Source organism: Pseudophryne corroboree, chromosome 8, assembly GCF_028390025.1.
Source record: "Pseudophryne corroboree isolate aPseCor3 chromosome 8, aPseCor3.hap2, whole genome shotgun sequence".
Classification (NCBI taxonomy): Eukaryota; Metazoa; Chordata; class Amphibia; order Anura; family Myobatrachidae; genus Pseudophryne; species Pseudophryne corroboree.
The window spans coordinates 135,752,744-135,772,794 of record NC_086451.1 but is presented as its reverse complement, the minus strand read 5'-3'; the positions used below and the strand labels follow the sequence as shown (position 1 = coordinate 135,772,794).

At 48.0% G+C, this 20,051-nt stretch overlaps 1 protein-coding gene across 4 annotated transcripts in view; it reads right to left on the bottom strand.

Moving 5' to 3' along the window:
* DRP2 (dystrophin related protein 2) overlaps positions 1 to 20,051 on the bottom strand; it is a 253,788-nt gene that overhangs the window by 169,599 nt on the left and 64,138 nt on the right. For 2 of the 4 annotated variants that reach the window (XM_063936945.1, XM_063936946.1), the window contains exon 3: positions 14,163 to 14,254. In XM_063936945.1, the coding sequence (XP_063793015.1) occupies positions 14,163 to 14,254 (92 nt within the window). Of the gene's footprint in view, positions 1 to 14,162; positions 14,255 to 14,394; positions 14,703 to 20,051 lie in introns of those variants that run through there. The other 2 variants (XM_063936948.1, XM_063936947.1) reach the window with 2 other exon arrangements.

The window sequence follows — 20,051 nt, the reverse complement described above, 5'->3', positions numbered from 1 at the left end:
CCACGGCTGTAGCTACCTCTGTGTCGGCAGTCGCTCGTCCATCCATAATTGTATACCACCTACCTGTGATGTTTTTTTTTTTCTATCTTCTTGATACTAGTAGCTTACTTTAGGAGTCTGCAGTGCTGACAGTGTCCAGCAGGTCCGTCATTATATAATATATACCTGTCCGGCTGCAGTAGTGATATATATATATTTTTTATATCATTATCATCCAGTCTATATTAGCAGCAGACGCAGTACGGTAGTCCACGGCTGTAGCTACCTCTGTGTCGGCAGTCGCTCGTCCATCCATAAGTATACTAGTATCCATCCATCTCCATTGTTTACCTGAGGTGCCTTTTAGTTGTGCCTATTAAAATATGGAGAACAAAAATGTTGAGGTTCCAAAATTAGGGAAAGATCAAGATCCACTTCCACCTCGTGCTGAAGCTGCTGCCACTAGTCATGGCCGAGACGATGAAATGCCAGCAACGTCGTCTGCCAAGGCCGATGCCCAATGTCATAGTACAGAGCATGTAAAATCCAAAACACCAAATATCAGTAAAAAAAGGACTCCAAAATCTAAAATAAAATTGTCAGAGGAGAAGCGTAAACTTGCCAATATGCCATTTACCACACGGAGTGGCAAGGAACGGCTGAGGCCCTGGCCTATGTTCATGGCTAGTGGTTCAGCTTCACATGAGGATGGAAGCACTCAGCCTCTCGCTAGAAAAAAATAAGAATTTACTTACCGATAATTCTATTTCTCGGAGTCCGTAGTGGATGCTGGGGTTCCTGAAAGGACCATGGGGAATAGCGGCTCCGCAGGAGACAGGGCACAAAAAGTAAAGCTTTAGGATCAGGTGGTGTGCACTGGCTCCTACCCCTATGACCCTCCTCCAAGCCTCAGTTAGGATACTGTGCCCGGACGAGCGTACACAATAAGGAAGGATTTTGAATCCCGGGTAAGACTCATACCAGCCACACCAATCACACTGTACAACCTGTGATCTGAACCCAGTTAACAGTATGATAACAGCGGAGCCTCTGAAAAGATGGCTCACAACAATAATAACCCGATTTTTGTAACTATGTACAAGTAATGCAGATAATCCGCACTTGGGATGGGCGCCCAGCATCCACTACGGACTCCGAGAAATAGAATTATCGGTAAGTAAATTCTTATTTTCTCTATCGTCCTAGTGGATGCTGGGGTTCCTGAAAGGACCATGGGGATTATACCAAAGCTCCCAAACGGGCGGGAGAGTGCAGATGACTCTGCAGCACCGAATGAGAGAACTCCAGGTCCTCCTTAGCCAGGGTATCAAATTTGTAGGATTTTACAAACGTGTTTGCCCCTGACTAAATAGCCGCTCGGCAAAGTTGTAAAGCCGAGACCCCTCGGGCAGCCGCCCAAGATGAGCCCACCTTCCTTGTGGAATGGGCATTTACATATTTTGGCTGTGGCAGGCCTGCCACAGAATGTGCAAGCTGAATTGTATTACACATCCAACTAGCAATAGTCTGCTTAGAAGTAAGAGCACCCAGTTTGTTGGGTGCATACAGGATAACAGCAAGTCAGTTTTCCTGACTCCAGCCGTCCTGGAACCTATACTTTCAGGGCCCTGACAACATCCAGCAACTTGGAGTCCTCCAAGTCCCTAGTAGGCGCAAGGCACCACAATAAGCTGGTTCAGGTGAAACACTGACACCACCTTAGGGAGAGAACTGGGGACGAGTCCGCAGCTCTGCCCTGTCCGAATGGACAAACAGATATGGGCTTTTTTGAGAAAAAAAACCCCACCAATTTGACACTCGCCTGGCCCAGGCCAGCGCCAAGAGCATGGTCACTTTTCATGTGAGATGCTTCAAATCCACAGATTTGACTGGTTTTAAACCAATGTGATTTGAGGAATCCCAGAACTACGTTGAGATCCCACAGTGCCACTGGAGGCACAAAAGGGGGTTGTATATGCAATACTCCCTTGACAAACTTCTGGACTTCAGGAACTGAAGCCAATTCTTTCTGGAAGAAAATCGACAGGGCCGAAATTTGAACCTTAATGGGCCCCAATTTGAGGCCCATAGACACTCCTGTTTGCAGGAAATGCAGGAATCGACCGAGTTGAAATTTCTTCGTGGGGCCTTCCTGGCCTCACACCACGCAACATATTTTCGCCACATGTGGTGATAATGTTGTGCGGTCACCTCCTTCCTGGCTTTGACCAGGGTAGGAATGACCTCTTCCGGAATGCCTTTTTCCCCTAGGATCCGGCGTTCCACCGCCATGCCGTCAAACGCAGCTGCGGTAAGTCTTGGAACAGACATGGTACTTGCTGAAGCAAGTCCCTTCTTAGCGGCAGAGGCCATAAGTCCTCTGTGAGCATCTCTTGAAGTTCCGGGTACCAAGTCCTTCTTGGCCAATCCGGAGCCACGAGTATAGTCCTTACTCCTCTCCTTCTTATGATCCTCAGTACCTTGGGTATGAGAAGCAGAGGAGGGAACACATACACCGACTGGTACACCCACGGTGTTACCAGAACGTCCACAGCTATTGCCTGAGGGTCTCTTGACCTGGCGCAATACCTGTCCCGTTTTTTGTTCAGACGGGACGCCATCATGTCCACCTTTGGTATTTCCCAACGGTTCACAATCATGTGGAAAAACTTCCCGATGAAGTTTCCACTCTCCCGGGTGGAGGTCGTGCCTGCTGAGGAAGTCTGCTTCCCAGTTTCCACTCCCGGAATGAAACACTGCTGACAGTGCTATCACATGATTTTCCGCCCAGCGAAAAGTCCTTGCAGTTTTTGCCATTGCCCTCCTGCTTCTTGTGCCGCCCTGTCTGTTTACGTGGGCGACTGCCGTGATGTTTTTCCCACTGGATCAATACCGGCTGACCTTGAAGCAGAGGTCTTGCTAAGCTTAGAGCATTATAAATTTACCCTTAGCTCCAGTATATTTATGTGGAGAAAAGTCTCCAGACTTGATCACACTCCCTGGAAATTTTTTCCTTGTGTGACTGCTCCCCAGCCTCTCGGGCTGGCCTCCGTGGTCACCAGCATCCAATCCTGAATGCCGAATCTGCGGCCCTCTAGAAGATGAGCACTCTGTAACCACCACAGGAGAGACACCCTTGTCCTTGGATATAGGGTTATCCGCTGATGCATCTGAAGATGCGATCCGGACCATTTGTCCAGCAGATCCCACTGAAAAGTTCTTGCGTGAAATCTGCCGAATGGAATTGCTTCGTAGGAAGCCACCATTTTTACCAGGACCCTTGTGCAATGATGCACTGACACTTTTCCTGGTTTTAGGAGGTTCTTGACTAGCTCGGATAACTCCCTGGCTTTCTCTTCCGGGAGAAACACCTTTTTCTGGACTGTGTCCAGAATCATCCCTAGGCACAGCAGACGTGTCGTCAGGATCAGCTGCGATTTTGGAATATTTAGAATCCATCCGTGCTGTTGTAGCAGTATCCGAGATAGTGCTACTCCGACCTCCAACTGTTCCCTGGACTTTGCCCTTATCAGGAGATCGTCCAAGTAAGGGGTAATTAAGACGCCTTTTCTTCGAAGAAGAATCATCATTTCGGCCATTACCTTGGTAAAGACCCGGGGTGCCGTGGACAATCCAAACGGCAGCGTCTGAAACTGACAGTGACAGTTCTATACCACGAACCTGAGGTACCCTTAGTGAGAAGGGCAAATTTGGGACATGGAGGTAAGCATCCCTGATGTCCCGGGACACTATATAGTCCCCTTCTTCCTGGTTCGTTATCACTGCTCTGAGTGACTCCATCTTGATTTGAACCTTTGTAAGTGTTCAAATTTTTTTAGATTTAGAATAGGTCTCACCTAGCCTTCTGGCTTCAGTACCACAATATAGTGTGGAATAATACCCCTTTCCTTGTTGTAGGAGGGGTAATTTGATTATCACCTGCTGGGAATACAGCTTGTGAATTTTTTCCCATACTGCCTCCTTGTCGGAGGGATACCTTGGTAAAGCAGACTTCAGGAGCCTGCGAGGGGGAAACGTTTCGACATTCCAATCTGTACCCCTGGGATACTACTTGTAGGATCCAGGGGTCCTGTACGGTCCCAGCGTCATGCTGAGAGCTTGGCAGAAGCGGTGGAAGGCTTCTGTTCCTGGGAATGGGCTGCCTGCTGCAGTCTTCTTCCCTTTCCTCTATCCCTGGGCAAATATGACTCTTATAGGGACGAAAGGACTGAGGCTGAAAAGACGGTGTCTTTTTCTGCAGAGATGTGACTTAGGGTAAAAACGGTGGATTTTCCAGCAGTTGCCGTGGCCACCAGGTCCGATGGACCGACCCCAAATAACTCCTCTTCCTTTATACGGCAATACACCTTTGTGCCGTTTGGAATCTGCATCACCTGACCACTGTCGTGTCCATAAACATCTTCTGGCAGATATGGACATCGCACTTACTCTTGATGCCAGAGTGCAAATATCCCTCTGTGCATCTCGCATATATAGAAATGCATCCTTTAAATGCTCTATAGTCAATAAAATACTGTCCCTGTCAAGGGTATCAATATTTTTAGTCAGGGAATCCGACCAAGCCACCCCAGCTCTGCACATCCAGGCTGAGGCGATCGCTGGTCGCAGTATAACACCAGTATGTGTGTATATACTTTTATATGATATTTTCCAGCCTCCTGTCAGCTGGCTCCTTGAGGACGGCCCTATCTATAGACGGTACCGCCACTTGTTTTGATAAGCGTGTGAGCGCCTTATCCACCCTAAGGGGTGTTTCCCAACGCGCCCTAACTTCTGGCGGGAAAGGGTATACCGCCAATAATTTTCTATCGGGGGGAACCCACGCATCATCACACACTTCATTTAATTTATCTGATTCAGGAAAAACTACAGGTAGTTTTTTCACATCCCACATAATACCCTCTTTTGTGGTACTTGTAGTATCAGAAATATGTAACACCTCCTTCATTGCCCTTAACGTGTGGCCCTAATAAGGAATACGTTTGTTTATTCACCGTCGACACTGGATTCAGTGTCTGTGTCTGTGTCGACCGACTAAGGTAAACGGGCGTTTTAAAACCCCTGACGGTGTTTTTGAGACGTCTGGACCGGTACTAATTGTTTGTCGGCCGTCTCATGTCGTCAACCAACCTTGCAGCGTGTTGACATTATCACGTAATTCCCTAAATAAGCCATCCATTCCGGTGTCGACTCCCTAGAGAGTGACATCACCATTACAGGCAATTGCTCCGCCTCCTCACCAACATCGTCCTTATACATGTCGACACACACGTACCGACACACAGCACATGTGAGAGGGCAGCGGGTTGCGGGGGACGGGGGCAGTTGCTTGCCCCCACTCCCTCGGTCGGCGGCGGCATTGCGGCGGGTCCCGAGTGCGGAGGGGCTTGCATCCGTTGGGATTCAGGCCCCTCCAATCGCGGCACGGAGCGGCGCCGGGCGGGAGCCAATCAGGGCTCGCGCCCGGTCAGCCAATCAGGACATGCCGCGACGAGCCAATCGAGGCTCGTCGCGTCATAGCTCCGCCCCCTCCCAGCGTCTTATAACAGACGCGGCGGAGCGGGAGCAGTCAGTCGGCGCCGGGGACGGAGCAGAGAAGAGCTCCAGAAGAAAAAGAAGACGGCGGCGGTGCCCGGGAAGCGGCAGAAGCGGCGGCGGCGACGACGACGACGAGAGCGGCCCGGAAGCGGCAAAAGAAGACAGAAGAGGTCACAGCTGGAAGAACCTGTCTACGCCCGGGAAGAGGACGAAGACGTCGGAACGGCCAGGACAGAGGAGCCCACCGGAAGTCCCGGCGGAGAGTGCCGCGGTGTGTGGGAAGCGAAAGAGCTAACGAAGCTCCCCACCGCGGCCTCTCCCAACGGCCCGGTAAGCGGCCTCGCGCCGAGCCTCCTACCACTAGACCACCGGGTGTTCGGGCACTAGGCCCGTGGGCATGGTCAGGCCCTCTCGGTCTGTGGGTAGCTAGTCGGGCCCCTCCGGCCCGTGGGCACCGAGTCGGGTCCTCCTGGCCCGTGGGGCATACTGTTGAGTCCTTGTGGCAAAGTGGGACGAATAAGGTGACCCTGGGTATTAGGCCCAGGTCACCCAACGGGCGCCAGTTAGGCGGGCACTAGGCCCGGGGCGCAAGCCAGGCACTAGGCCTGTGGGGCATTAGGGTATTACAAGGTGACCCGGTAACAGACCCACCAGGGGAGGAGAACACCATCGGGCTGTTGACCTAATAGGTGGAACCCCGTGCCTTGCGTACCTCGACGAGTGTGCTGTGCGGCCGCTCGGCGGGGTGCGCTGTAGGTGAGGCGCGGAGGGTCGGCTGACCCTCGCGTCGGGTGTACGCTCCCAGGTGGGTAAGGACCGTGGGGAGTGGGGCCTCACCAGGAGGGGCAGCAGAACCTGTGACGGACCGGATGACAAGGTACTCCTCATAATAAATGTATTCGCATTTGAACTTGCACTTGCTTGACCTGTTAGTGATTAGGAGACGTAGCCGGCCCAATAAGTTGTAGTTTCTAACAATTAGGCTCAGTTTGTTGTTAGCCGTTGTTTAGTTGTAGGGAGGTTGCTGTCGTCCTTTTTCCCCAGGAGCGGAGGGGCGCTTCAAGCAAGCTGACAAGATTGCCTGCGTAAGTACTAATTGTGAGTTGTGTATTTGTCCGTGTCGAGCACCGGTTGCAGGATCCCGCTAGGCCTAGCGGACCCGCTCACACCTCGGTGCGCAAGTGCCAATAGGTGATGATTGGGTAGCTGAGGCCCACGGGCCGATGATGACATTCACCTAATCGGTGAACGTCGCAGCTGCCCCGGTGTGCCACCTATTCCCTGGAGGGAACCAGTGGCCCCGCAGTAAGACTGTTTCTTGTCCTTTTCTAGCCGTCGAGTTCCGGCTGGGCCACGGCGGGGAGGGCTCCGAAGAAGCGACCCCAGAAGCCCAGGTTGAGGGCAGTGCATAAGACGTATACAGAGGTAAGCAGGGATTTACTTGCACGGGCGCAGACTTCGTACCATATACTGATCCGCTTACACACACACACAGGGAATGCTCTGATAGAGGACAGGACCCACTAGCCCTTTGGAGAGACAGAGGGAGAGTTTGCCAGCACACACCAAAAAACGCTATAATTATATAGGGACAACCTTATATAAGTGTTTTCCCTTATAGCATCTTTTTATATATTTCTAACGCCAAATTAGTGCCCCCCCTCTCTGTTTTAACCCTGTTTCTGTAGTGCAGTGCAGGGGAGAGCCTGGGAGCCTTCCCTCCAGCCTTTCTGTGAGGGAAAATGGCGCTGTGTGCTGAGGAGATAGGCCCCGCCCCTTTTTCGGCGGGCTCGTCTCCCGCTCTTCAACGGATTCTGGCAGGGGTTAAATATCTCCATATAGCCCCCCGAGGCTATATGTGAGGTATTTTTTTTGCCAAAAAATAGGTTTACATTGCCTCCCAGGGCGCCCCCCTCCCAGCGCCCTGCACCCTCAGTGACTGCCGTGTGAAGTGTGCTGAGAGCAATGGCGCACAGCTGCAGTGCTGTGCGCTACCTTAAGAAGACTGAGGAGTCTTCTGCCGCCGATTCTGGACCTTCTTCTCTTTTCAGCATCTGCAAGGGGGCCGGCGGCGAGGCTCCGGTGACCATCCAGGCTGTACCTGTGATCGTCCCTCTGGAGCTAATGTCCAGTAGCCAAAGAAGCCAATCCATCCTGCACGCAGGTGAGTTCACTTCTTCTCCCCTAAGTCCCTCGTTGCAGTGATCCTGTTGCCAGCAGGACTCACTGTAAAATAAAAAACCTAAGCTAAACTTTTCTAAGCAGCTCTTTAGGAGAGCCACCTAGATTGCACCCTTCTCGGCCGGGCACAAAAATCTAACTGAGGCTTGGAGGAGGGTCATAGGGGGAGGAGCCAGTGCACACCACCTGATCCTAAAGCTTTACTTTTTGTGCCCTGTCTCCTGCGGAGCCGCTATTCCCCATGGTCCTTTCAGGAACCCCAGCATCCACTAGGACGATAGAGAAATGAAAAGACTCAAGCTGGCAAAAGCACAGCAAAGAACTGTGCGTTCTTCGAAATCACAAATCCACAAGGAGAGTCCAATTGTGTCGTTTGCGATGCCTGACCTTCCCAACACTGGACGTGAAGAGCATGCGCCTTCCACCATTTGCACGCCCCCTGCAAGTGCTGGAAGGAGCACCTGCAGTCCAGTTCCTGATAGTCAGATTGAAGATGTCAGTGTTGAAGTACACCAGGATGAGGAGGATATGGGTGTTGCTGGCGCTGGGGAGGAAATTGACCAGGAGGATTCTGATGGTGAGGTGGTTTGTTTAAGTCAGGCACCCGGGGAGACACCTGTTGTCCGTGGGAGGAATAGGGCCATTGACATGCCTGGTGAAAATACCAAAAAAATCAGCTCTTCGGTGTGGAAGTATTTCAACAGAAATGCGGACAACATTTGTCAAGCCGTGTGTTGCCTTTGTCAAGCTGTAATAAGTAGGGGTAAGGACGTTAACCACCTCAGAACATCCTCCCTTATACGTCACCTGCAGCGCATTCATCATAAGTCAGTGACAAGTTCAAAAACTTTGGGCGACAGCGGAAGCAGTCCACTGACCAGTAAATCCCTTCCTCTTGTAACCAAGCTCACGCAAACCACCCCACCAACTCCCTCAGTGTCAATTTCCTCCTTCCCCAGGAATGCCAATAGTCCTGCAGGCCATGTCACTGGCAATTCTGACGAGTCCTCTCCTGCCTGGGATTCCTCCGATGCATCCTTGCGTGTAACGCCTACTGCTGCTGGCGCTGCTGTTGTTGCTGCTGGGAGTCGATGGTCATCCCAGAGGGGAAGTCGTACTCGTAAGACCACTTTTACTACTTCCACCAAGCAATTGACTGTCCAACAGTCCTTTGCGAGGAAGATGAAATATCACAGCAGTCATCCTGCTGCAAAGCGGATAACTGAGGCCTTGGCATCCTGGGCGGTGAGAAACGTGGTTCCGGTATCCATCATTACTGCAGAGCCAACTAGAGACTTTGTTAGAGGTACTGTGTTCCCAGTACCAAATACCATCTAGGTTCCATTTCTCTAGGCAGGCGATACCGAAAATGTACACAGACCTCAGAAAAAGACTCACCAGTGTCCTAAAAAATGCAGTTGTACCCAATGTCCACTTAACCACGGACATGTGGACAAGTGGAGCAGGGCAGGCTCAGGACTATATGACTGTGACAGCCCACTGGGTAGATGTATGGACTCCCGCCGCAAGAACAGCAGCGGCGGCACCAGTAGCAGCATCTCGCAAACGCCAACTCTTTCCTAGGCAGGCTACGCTTTGTATCACCGCTTTCCAGAATACGCACACAGCTAAAAACCTCTTACGGCAACTGAGGAAGATCATCGCAGAATGGCTTACCCCAATTGGACTCTCCTGTGGATTTGTGGCATCGGACAACGCCAGCAATATTGTGTGTGCATTAAATCTGGGCAAATTCCAGCACGTCCCATGTTTTGCACATACCTTGAATTTGGTGGTGCAGAATTATTTAAAAAACGAGAGGGGCGTGCAAGAGATGCTGTCGGTGGCCAGAAGAATTGCGGGACACTTTCGGCGTACAGGCACCACGTACAGAAGACTGGAGCACCACCAAAAACGCCTGAACCTGCCCTGCCATCATCTGAAGCAAGAAGTGGTAACGAGGTGGAATTCAACCCTCTATATGCTTCAGAGGTTGGAGGAGCAGCAAAAGGCCATTCAAGCCTATACAACTGAGCACGATATAGGAGGTGGAATGCACCTGTCTCAAGCGCAGTGGAGAATGATTTCAACGTTGTGCAAGGTTCTGCAACCTTTTGAACTTGCCACACGTGAAGTCAGTTCAGACACTGCCAGCCTGAGTCAGGTCATTCCCCTCATCAGGCTTTTGCAGAATAAGCTGGAGACATTGAAGGAGGAGCTAACACAGAGCGATTCCGCTAGGCATGTGGGACTTGTGGATGGAGCCCTTAATTCGCTTAACAAGGATTCACGGGTGGTCAATCTGTTGAAATCAGAGCACTACATTTTGGCCACCGTGCTCGATAGATTTAAAACCTACCTTGGATCTCTCTTTCCGGCAGACACAAGTCTGCTGGGGTTCAAAGAACTGCTGGTGACAAAATTGTCAAGTCAAGCGGAACGCGACCTGTCAACATCTCCTCCTTCACATTCTCCCGCAACTGGGGGTGCGAGGAAAAGGCTCAGAATTCCGAGCCCACCCGCTGGCGGTGATGCAGGGCAGTCTGGAGCGACTGCTGATGCTGACATCTGGTCCGGACTGAAGGACCTGACAACGATTACGGACATGTCGTCTGCTGTCACTGCATATGATTCTGTCCCCATTGAAAGAATGGTGGAGGATTATATGAGTGACCGCATCCAAGTAGGCACGTCAGACAGTCCGTACTTATACTGGCAGGAAAAAGAGGCAATTTGGAGGCCCTTGCACAAACTGGCTTTATTCTACCTAAGTTGCCCTCCCACAAGTGTGTACTCCGAAAGAGTGTTTAGTGCCGCCGCTCACCTTGTCAGCAATCGGCGTACGAGGTTACATCCAGAAAATGTGGAGAAGATGATGTTCATTAAAATGAATTATAATCAATTCCTCCGTGGAGACATTGACCAGCAGCAATTGCCTCCACAAAGTACACAGGGAGCTGAGATGGTGGATTCCAGTGGGGACGAATTGATAATCTGTGAGGAGGGGGATGTACACGGTGATATATCGGAGGATGATGATGAGGTGGACATCTTGCCTCTGTAGAGCCAGTTTGTGCAAGGAGAGATTAATTGCTTCTTTTTTGGTGGGGGTCCAAACCAACCCGTCATTTCAGTCACAGTCGTGTGGCAGACCCTGTCACTGAAATGATGGGTTGGTTAAAGTGTGCATGTCCTGTTTATACAACATAAGGGTGGGTGGGAGGGCCCAAGGACAATTCCATCTTGCACCTCTTTTTTCTTTCATTTTTCTTTGCGTCATGTGCTGTTTGGGGGGTGTTTTTTGGAAGGGCCATCCTGCGTGACACTGCAGTGCCACTCCTAGATGGGCCAGGTGTTTGTGTCGGCCACTAGGGTCGCTTAGCTTACTCACACAGCTACCTCATTGCGCCTCTTTTTTTCTTTGCGTCATGTGCTGTTTGGGGAGTGTTTTTTGGAAGGGCCATCCTGCGTGACACTGCAGTGACACTCCTAGATGGGCTAGGTGTTTGTGTCGGCCACTAGGGTCGCTTAGCTTACTCACACAGCTACCTCATTGCGCCTCTTTTTTTCTTTGCGTCATGTGCTGTTTGGGGAGTGTTTTTTGGAAGGGCCATCCTGCGTGACACTGCAGTGCCACTCCTAGATGGGCCAGGTGTTTGTGTCGGCCACTAGGGTCGCTTAGCTTACTCACACAGCTACCTCATTGCGCCTCTTTTTACTTTGCGTCATGTGCTGTTTGGGGAGTGTTTTTTGGAAGGGCCATCCTGCGTGACACTGCAGTGCCACTCCTAGATGGGCCAGGTGTTTGTGTCGGCCACTAGGGTCGCTTAGCTTACTCACACAGCTACCTCATTGCGCCTCTTTTTTTCTTTGCGTCATGTGCTGTTTGGGGAGTGTTTTTTGGAAGGGCCATCCTGCGTGACACTGCAGTGCCACTCCTAGATGGGCCAGGTGTTTGTGTCGGCCACTAGGGTCGCTTAGCTTACTCACACAGCTACCTCATTGCGCCTCTTTTTTTCTTTGCGTCATGTGCTGTTTGGGGAGTGTTTTTTGGAAGGGCCATCCTGCGTGACACTGCAGTGCCACTCCTAGATGGGCCAGGTGTTTGTGTCGGCCACTTGGGTCGCTTAGCTTAGCCATCCAGCGACCTCGGTGCAAATTTTAGGACTAAAAATAATATTGTGAGGTGTGAGGTTTTCAGAATAGACTGAAAATGAGTGGAAATTATGGTTATTGAGGTTAATAATACTTTGGGATCAAAATGACCCCCAAATTCTATGATTTAAGCTGTTTTTTAGGGTTTTTTGAAAAAAACACCCGAATCCAAAACACACCCGAATCCGACAAAAAAAATTCGGTGAGGTTTTGCCAAAACGCGTTCGAACCCAAAACACGGCCGCGGAACCGAACCCAAAACCAAAACACAAAACCCGAAAAATTTCCGGTGCTCATCACTAATAAGGACTGCATATATGTATCAGCCAATTAATTTGTAAGCCTGACATAATATTTTTGCAGAGATTTATGATAAACACATATTAATTAAAATATATCCATATATTAATAATCATATATGATATATTCAATATTAATATCTTTCATGAGTCCATAAATCAATACATCCCCATTAATACAATGGCCAATATGTCTTACATCAGTTTATGTATAAACATAAGCTGATATTGGACACCCGTACAGTATTTATCATACTGTGTTTCTCTGCTCTCAGGGGCTACTACTATAGACTGTCAAAATGTAAGTGAGTAGGGGAGAATACAAGTCCAACGGGATGAGCCAACGCCACCTCAAAACAATAAATCTCAAAACCTGACCAAATCATCTTGACACTGACTGGTTCTATTCCCACCCCCCACATCTCCCTATTATAGAAACCCAAGGATCACACCCACGCCTCAGCTGCTGCACCAATATCCAATACCTCAGTCCTGCCACCTTCTCCTATCCTTTCACAGTCTCTGTCATCTCACTGCTAAAATCTGTCCCTTCCTCACTCGAGAACTAACTATAACACTGGTTTGAATAGCCCTAGCTACAATAGTATCCATGTGTCCACCACATTATATGGAGAGTGGACATGTGACTGTCACGCAATACAGACAGCATCCAAGTGACTGTCATACATCACATTGAGGATCTCAGTGACCACCATACAACATTTTGACATCCCAATGAATGTCATACAGTAAATTTACTTCTAGTATATATAAATTCATGGTACAATTTACTTATTAAAATGTGTTCTCAGTGTTCCTGGAGAATACATGGGATCACCAATGTCATACTTTTTACCTTAATGCACCCATGGATAAAAGGGGCAGACTAGGCGGACCACATGGTTCTTATCTGCCATCAGATTCTATTTTTCTGTCAATTAAATTAGATAAAATCTATATATCTGCCATCAATCATCATAAGAGTCTCATACATTTCTTAATGAGCTATTTAGAGATTTCTACATTTAGGCTATATAAGAAATCAATTGCTGATATATTATAAGGCAAATCATCTGCTAATGGAGTCATAATTCAGTAATCAACATACTAGTTTGATTTATTAAAAAAAAAAAAACATACATACATATTACCATGAATCCTTTAGCATACTTAATAACACACCGTGGGTTATTACGGTGCACACAGAAAGAAAGAAAATGCAGACTCTATAGTACCAAGCACTGCTAATCAGAATTATAATAAACTCTGCAATCTATTGAGGTGCTTGACATGATTGTTGGCCAAAAAATATGGGCCCACCAACCAACATCTAGGTAACCTCATCTGGCGAGACCCTAACACTAAGGTTTAAGTCCAGTGCCCTGAACTTGGGACCCAGGTAACATAGCCAGTGACAGAGAAGGCAGCTGACGGTAAGTGTCCTTAGCAATAGATGGCTCACTTAGTGGTGCTAAGGTGATATTGTAGCCTGCTGTTTGCTCTAGCTATCAATGATCCTAGAAAAGTCTATTATTTTCATGGTCTCACCTAACTAATGCAGAGTTGCTACCAAAAGAACACCGTATCTGTCCTCCTGACCATAAGGAAAGTTTGTACAGTCATGAACCAACATAAACCATCGACTACATGAAGGGGTTAAATAAATAAACAGTAACATATAATGCTGACATAAACTGTACAAGCTTCACTAGTTCTTAATACATTGTTTCTTCTCTGCTTTAAAATTCTAATGATTCCTGGTACACAAAGAGCTAAGAACACATTACTGATATATGTGTGTGTGTGTGTGTGTGTGTGTGTGTGTGTGTGTGTGTGTGTATATATATGTGTATATATATATATATATCTATATACATACACACACACACATATATATATATATATATACACATACATACACATATATATATACATATATATATATATATACACATATATATATGCTATATATATATATTAGCTTTATACCTCAGGCTGTGAGATTTCTTCTTTATCTCATTCCAGCACAAGTTCATGTCGATAACAAGCTGCGATTCTTCTGCCTCCTCAGAACTTACAACCTGCAAGAGGAAAGTGGGAGCATGGTGACACCTCTGAGCCCAGGGAACAGGTAGATGAGAATAATACAATGAGAGAGGCTGAATACAGTATATGTGACAGGCTGATGAAGATTGCGCTCATACTAGGAAGTAAATCTCACCTGTACATGCTTCTGCTTTAGTGCGGTCTTTTATAAGGATAAGGTATGTCAAGGATGACAAGGTGGGTAAGGTAAAAATGTGACACAGCAGGAAGGAATGCAACTAGAAGAGGTCGGAGATAGAGAAAGTAAGTTGTAGGAAGGGTTTATGGAAAGATGACAGGTGATGATGAGACACAGGGATCATATTCAGGAATAGAACTGCATGTAAGACGACAGGAGGATACTTCGGAGTGACAGAAGAGAAACTGTCTGAAGAGATACCATATACCCCGTGCTTCTTCCTCCAGCCATAGGAATGTCACTTAGAGGACTGTAACTCTTGTGCCCTTTCCTGAAGAATCTAGGCTTTGTCTGGGATGCATTCCAGTCACCCCCCAATGTCACCTCCCCTCTAACAGTGACCATTTATAGGGAAGGAAAGACTACATTCTTTATAATGTCTTGTTTTGTGTGGAGACCCCCCCACCCCACACTCTTGATTGTAACAGGTTTCAGAAAACATTGCTATATGTCCCCGGCAATTTCAGTCTACCATGGAAATAGTCATTTGTAAACATGTAAGGAGGGAAAAAGAGCATAGCGATATTTCTTCATCCACTCCTGCTTCAAAGTAAAATCAAAGTTAACTATTTAACTGCCACAGCATTTGTAGGATGACTGCTGGATGGCATGCAGTATGGTGGAAATGCATTTTATTATGTAAGTAGAGCCAAAACATAATCGTTAATTACTTGTCATATTTCTGCAGATTCAGGTGATTAATGTTCAATGACAAGAAATGGTTGTTCGGAGCCCTGTCCTGTCCTGGGTCCCAGAGCCGGCCCTAACCAATATGATGCCCTAGGCAAGATTTTGGCTGGTGCCCCCTAGCACCAGCGCTGGTTCCGCCTCTGACCTTGCACCTCTTTCCCAGCACCATCACCCCTCACCCATAGCAGTCCTTATTTTGGTGTTTGCACCCCCTATATTTTAAATAGGAACAGTTCGCACATTTAGCGCACAGCTCAAAAAGGGGTGTGTTTGCTGGCAAGGGGCATGGCCACACAATAACCCCAATTCCAATTACGCCACACAGTACTGCAACTTTATTCACATTTGATCATGCGATAGTGTCCATAATTCATATTACATCCCACAGTAGTATCACTTTACCTTATAAACGTTACTCCTCACAGTAGAGCCCCTTATTCACATTATATCACACTGAATTGCTCCTTATTCACGTTACACCACACCCTATTGTTCTTCATTCACATTAGATGACACAGTAGTGCCCTTTCTATATGCAACACCACATAGTAGAGCACCTGAGCACCTTTTACACATAATACCACACATTAGTAATGCATTTATACACATTCCACACAGTAATGCCCCTTACACATATGAAACACCTTATTACTGTCCTTATAAACATAATGCGCCTTATACATTATGACAACCTTTATTAATGCCCTTTTACACATACTGTCCCTTACACATATGCCGCACATTAATGCCCTTATACACATAATGACACATAGTGCCCCTACACATTTGCTGCACATTATTAGTGCCCCTATTCACATAAAGACACACATACAGTAGTACCCCTTACACATTTGTTGCACATTATTTATGCATTTTTACATGACACACATAATGCTCCTCACACATATTCCGAACACTACTGCACAACCAACCCACTCACATGCACACAGCACTCACACTGCCACTAACACTGTGACCTCTGCCTCTGCTTGGATACAGATGTGTCCTCATAAATCTTGCCTCAATGCTAACTTCGGGCACACCTATTTATTTTTTTATTTAATTTTTATGAAAATGCATCTTATTTGCATTGCTATGTGGCTAGGATGCACAAGCAGCTTCTGCTGATTAAAATGATATGCAGCATGCCTATATAATGTGTGAGACTGTGGCTGTATTTGCATATGAAATGCTAAACACAGAATATAGGCATGCCGCATATCATTTTAATCAGCAGAAGCTGCTGATGCCCCTAGGCATATCAAATGCCCTAGGCAATTGCCTAGTTTGCCTATGCCTATGGCCGGCTCTGCTGGGTCCATTAGTGGAGGTATAAGATGACCAAACACATAGATCCGTAGCAGACAGTCATATTCCTGACATATTTACCAAAAGGTTTATCATCATTATCAGGCTTTATGTTCATTTCCAGCCCACATTCTGTGACATAACTTCCAGTGCAACACCCAGAGGATGTTCTATTTTATCATCACTGGGGCATGACAGCTGCAATCTTTGGGAGGCAATGTCAGGCCAAAGAGGTACTCTGACATTCAGGCTAAACCGACTATTAGGATGGTCATTTAAATGTTATTATCAAATCTTAGCATACTTGAAGTTTCCAAGGCCTGCTCAGTATTGCAAAAAAAAGTGGCAAATGAAGAATACACCGATGTGGTGGCTACGTTTGCCCAAATATTAGCAAGCCAGCTCACTTCCTGACCTGCCAATATTCATTACCCTTTGTCACTCTCCAAAAACCATCTTCACAATTAGCATAATTACTAATTGAAGGCTGTAATTCATGTTTGTAAGCAAAGCAAAAATAAGAATTTACTTACCGATAATTCTATTTCTCGTAGTCCGTAGTGGATGCTGGGGACTCCGTCAGGACCATGGGGATTAGCGGCTCCGCAGGAGACAGGGCACAAAAGTAAAAGCTTTAGGATCAGGTGGTGTGCACTGGCTCCTCCCCCTATGACCCTCCTCCAAGCCTCAGTTAGGATACTGTGCCCGGACGAGCGTACACAATAAGGAAGGATTTTGAATCCCGGGTAAGACTCATACCAGCCACACCAATCACACTGTTCAACCTGTGATCTGAACCCAGTTAACAGCATGATAACAGCGGAGCCTCTGAAAAGATGGCTCACAACAATAATAACCCGATTTTTGTAACAATAACTATGTACAAGTATTGCAGACAATCCGCACTTGGGATGGGCGCCCAGCATCCACTACGGACTACGAGAAATAGAATTATCGGTAAGTAAATTCTTATTTTCTCTGACGTCCTAAGTGGATGCTGGGGACTCCGTCAGGACCATGGGGATTATACCAAAGCTCCCAAACGGGCGGGAGAGTGCGGATGACTCTGCAGCACCGAGTGAGAGAACTCCAGGTCCTCCTCAGCCAGGGTGTGCCCCTGACCAAGTAGCAGCTCGGCAAAGTTGTAAAGCCGAGACCCCTCGGGCAGCCGCCCAAGATGAGCCCACCTTCCTTGTGGAATGGGCATTTACATATTTTGGCTGTGGCAGGCCTGCCACAGAATGTGCAAGCTGAATTGTACTACACATCCAACTAGCAATCGTCTGCTTAGAAGCAAGAGCACCCAGTTTGTTGGGTGCATACAGGATAACAGCAAGTCAGTTTTCCTGACTCCAGCCGTCCTGGAAACCTATATTTTCAGGGCCCTGACAACATCTAGCAACTTGGAGTCCTCCAAGTCCCTAGTAGCCGCAGGTACCACAATAAGCTGGTTCAGGTGAAACGCTGACACCACCTTAGGGAGAAACTGGGGACGAGTCCGCAGCTCTGCCCTGTCCGAATGGACAATCAGATATGGGCTTTTGTGAGACAAAGCCGCCAATTCTGACACTCGCCTGGCCGAGGCCAGGGCCAACATCATGGTCACTTTCCATGTGAAATATTTCAAATCCACAGATTTGAGCGGTTTAAACCATTGTGATTTGAGGAATCCCAGAACTACGTTGAGGTCCCACAGTGCCACTGGAGGCACAAAAGGGGGTTGTATATGCAGTACTCCCTTGACAAACTTCTGGACTTCAGGAACTGAAGCCAATTCTTTCTGGAAGAAAATCGACAGGGCCGAAATTTGAACCTTAATGGACCCCAATTTGAGGCCCATAGACACTCCTGTTTGCAGGAAATGCAGGAATCGACCGAGTTGAAATTTCTTCGTGGGGCCTTCCTGGCCTCACACCACGCAACATATTTTCGCCACATGTGGTGATAATGTTGTGCGGTCACCTCCTTCCTGGCTTTGACCAGGGTAGTAATGACCTCTTCCGGAATGCCTTTTTCCCTTAGGATCCGGCGTTCAACCGCCATGCCGTCAAACGCAGCCGCGGTAAGTCTTGGAACAGACATGGTACTTGCTGAAGCAAGTCCCTTCTTAGCGGCAGAGGCCATGAGTCCTCTGTGAGCATCTCTTGAAGTTCCGGGTACCAAGTCCTTCTTGGCCAATCCGGAGCCACGAGTATAGTTCTTACTCCTCTACGTCTTATAATTCTCAGTACCTTAGGTATGAGAAGCAGAGGAGGGAACACATACACCGACTGGTACACCCACGGTGTTACCAGAACGTCCACAGCTATTGCCTGAGGGTCTCTTGACCTGGCGCAATACCTGTCCAGTTTTTTGTTCAGGCGGGACGCCATCATGTCCACCTTTGGTCTTTTCCAACGGTTCACAATCATGTGGAAGACTTCCCGATGAAGTCCCCACTCTCCCGGGTGGAGGTCGTGCTGAGGAAGTCTGCTTCCCAGTTGTCCACTCCCGGAATGAACACTGCTGACAGTGCTAACACATGATTTTCCGCCCAGCGAAGAATCCTTGCAGTTTCTGCCATTGCCCTCCTGCTTCTTGTGCCGCCCAGTCTGTTTACGTGGGCGACTGCCGTGATGTTGTCCCACTGGATCAATACCGGCTGACCTTGAAGCAGAGGTCTTGCTAAGCTTAGAGCATTGTAAATTGCTCTTAGCTCCAGTATATTTATGTGGAGAGAAGTCTCCAGACTTGATCACACTCCCTGGAAATTTTTTCCTTGTGTGACTGCTCCCCAGCCTTTCAGGCTGGCATCCGTGGTCACCAGGACCCAGTCCTGAATGCCGAATCTGTGGCCCTTTAGTAGATGAGCACTCTGCAGCCACCACAGAAGAGACACCCTTGTCCTTGGAGACAGGGTTATCCGCTGATGCATCTGAAGATGCGATCCGGACCATTTTTCCAGCAGATCCCACTGAAAAGTTCTTGCGTGAAATCTGCCGAATGGAATCGCTTCGTAAGAAGCCACCATTTTTCCCAGGACCCTTGTGCAATGATGCACTGACACTTTTCCTGGTTTTAGGAGGTTCCTGACTAGCTCGGATAACTCCCTGGCTTTCTCCTCCGGGAGAAACACCTTTTTCTGGACTGTGTCCAGAATCATCCCTAGGAACAGCAGACGTGTCGTCGGAGACAGCTGCGATTTTGGAATATTTAGAATCCACCCGTGCTGTCGTAGAACTACTTGAGATAGTGCTACTCCGACCTCTAACTGTTCTCTGGACCTTGCCCTTATCAGGAGATCGTCCAAGTAAGGGATAATTAAGACGCCTTTTCTTTGAAGAAGAATCATCATTTCGGCCATTACCTTGGTAAAGACCCGGGGTGCCGTGGACAATCCAAACGGCAGCGTCTGAAACTGATAGTGACAGTTTTGTACCACGAACCTGAGGTACCCTTGGTGAGAAGGGCAAATTGGGACATGGAGGTAAGCATCCTTGATGTCCAGGGACACCCTATAGTCCCCTTCTTCCTGGTTCGCTATCACTGCTCTGAGTGACTCCATCTTGATTTGAACCTTTGTATGTAAGTGTTCAAATATTTCAGATTTAGAATAG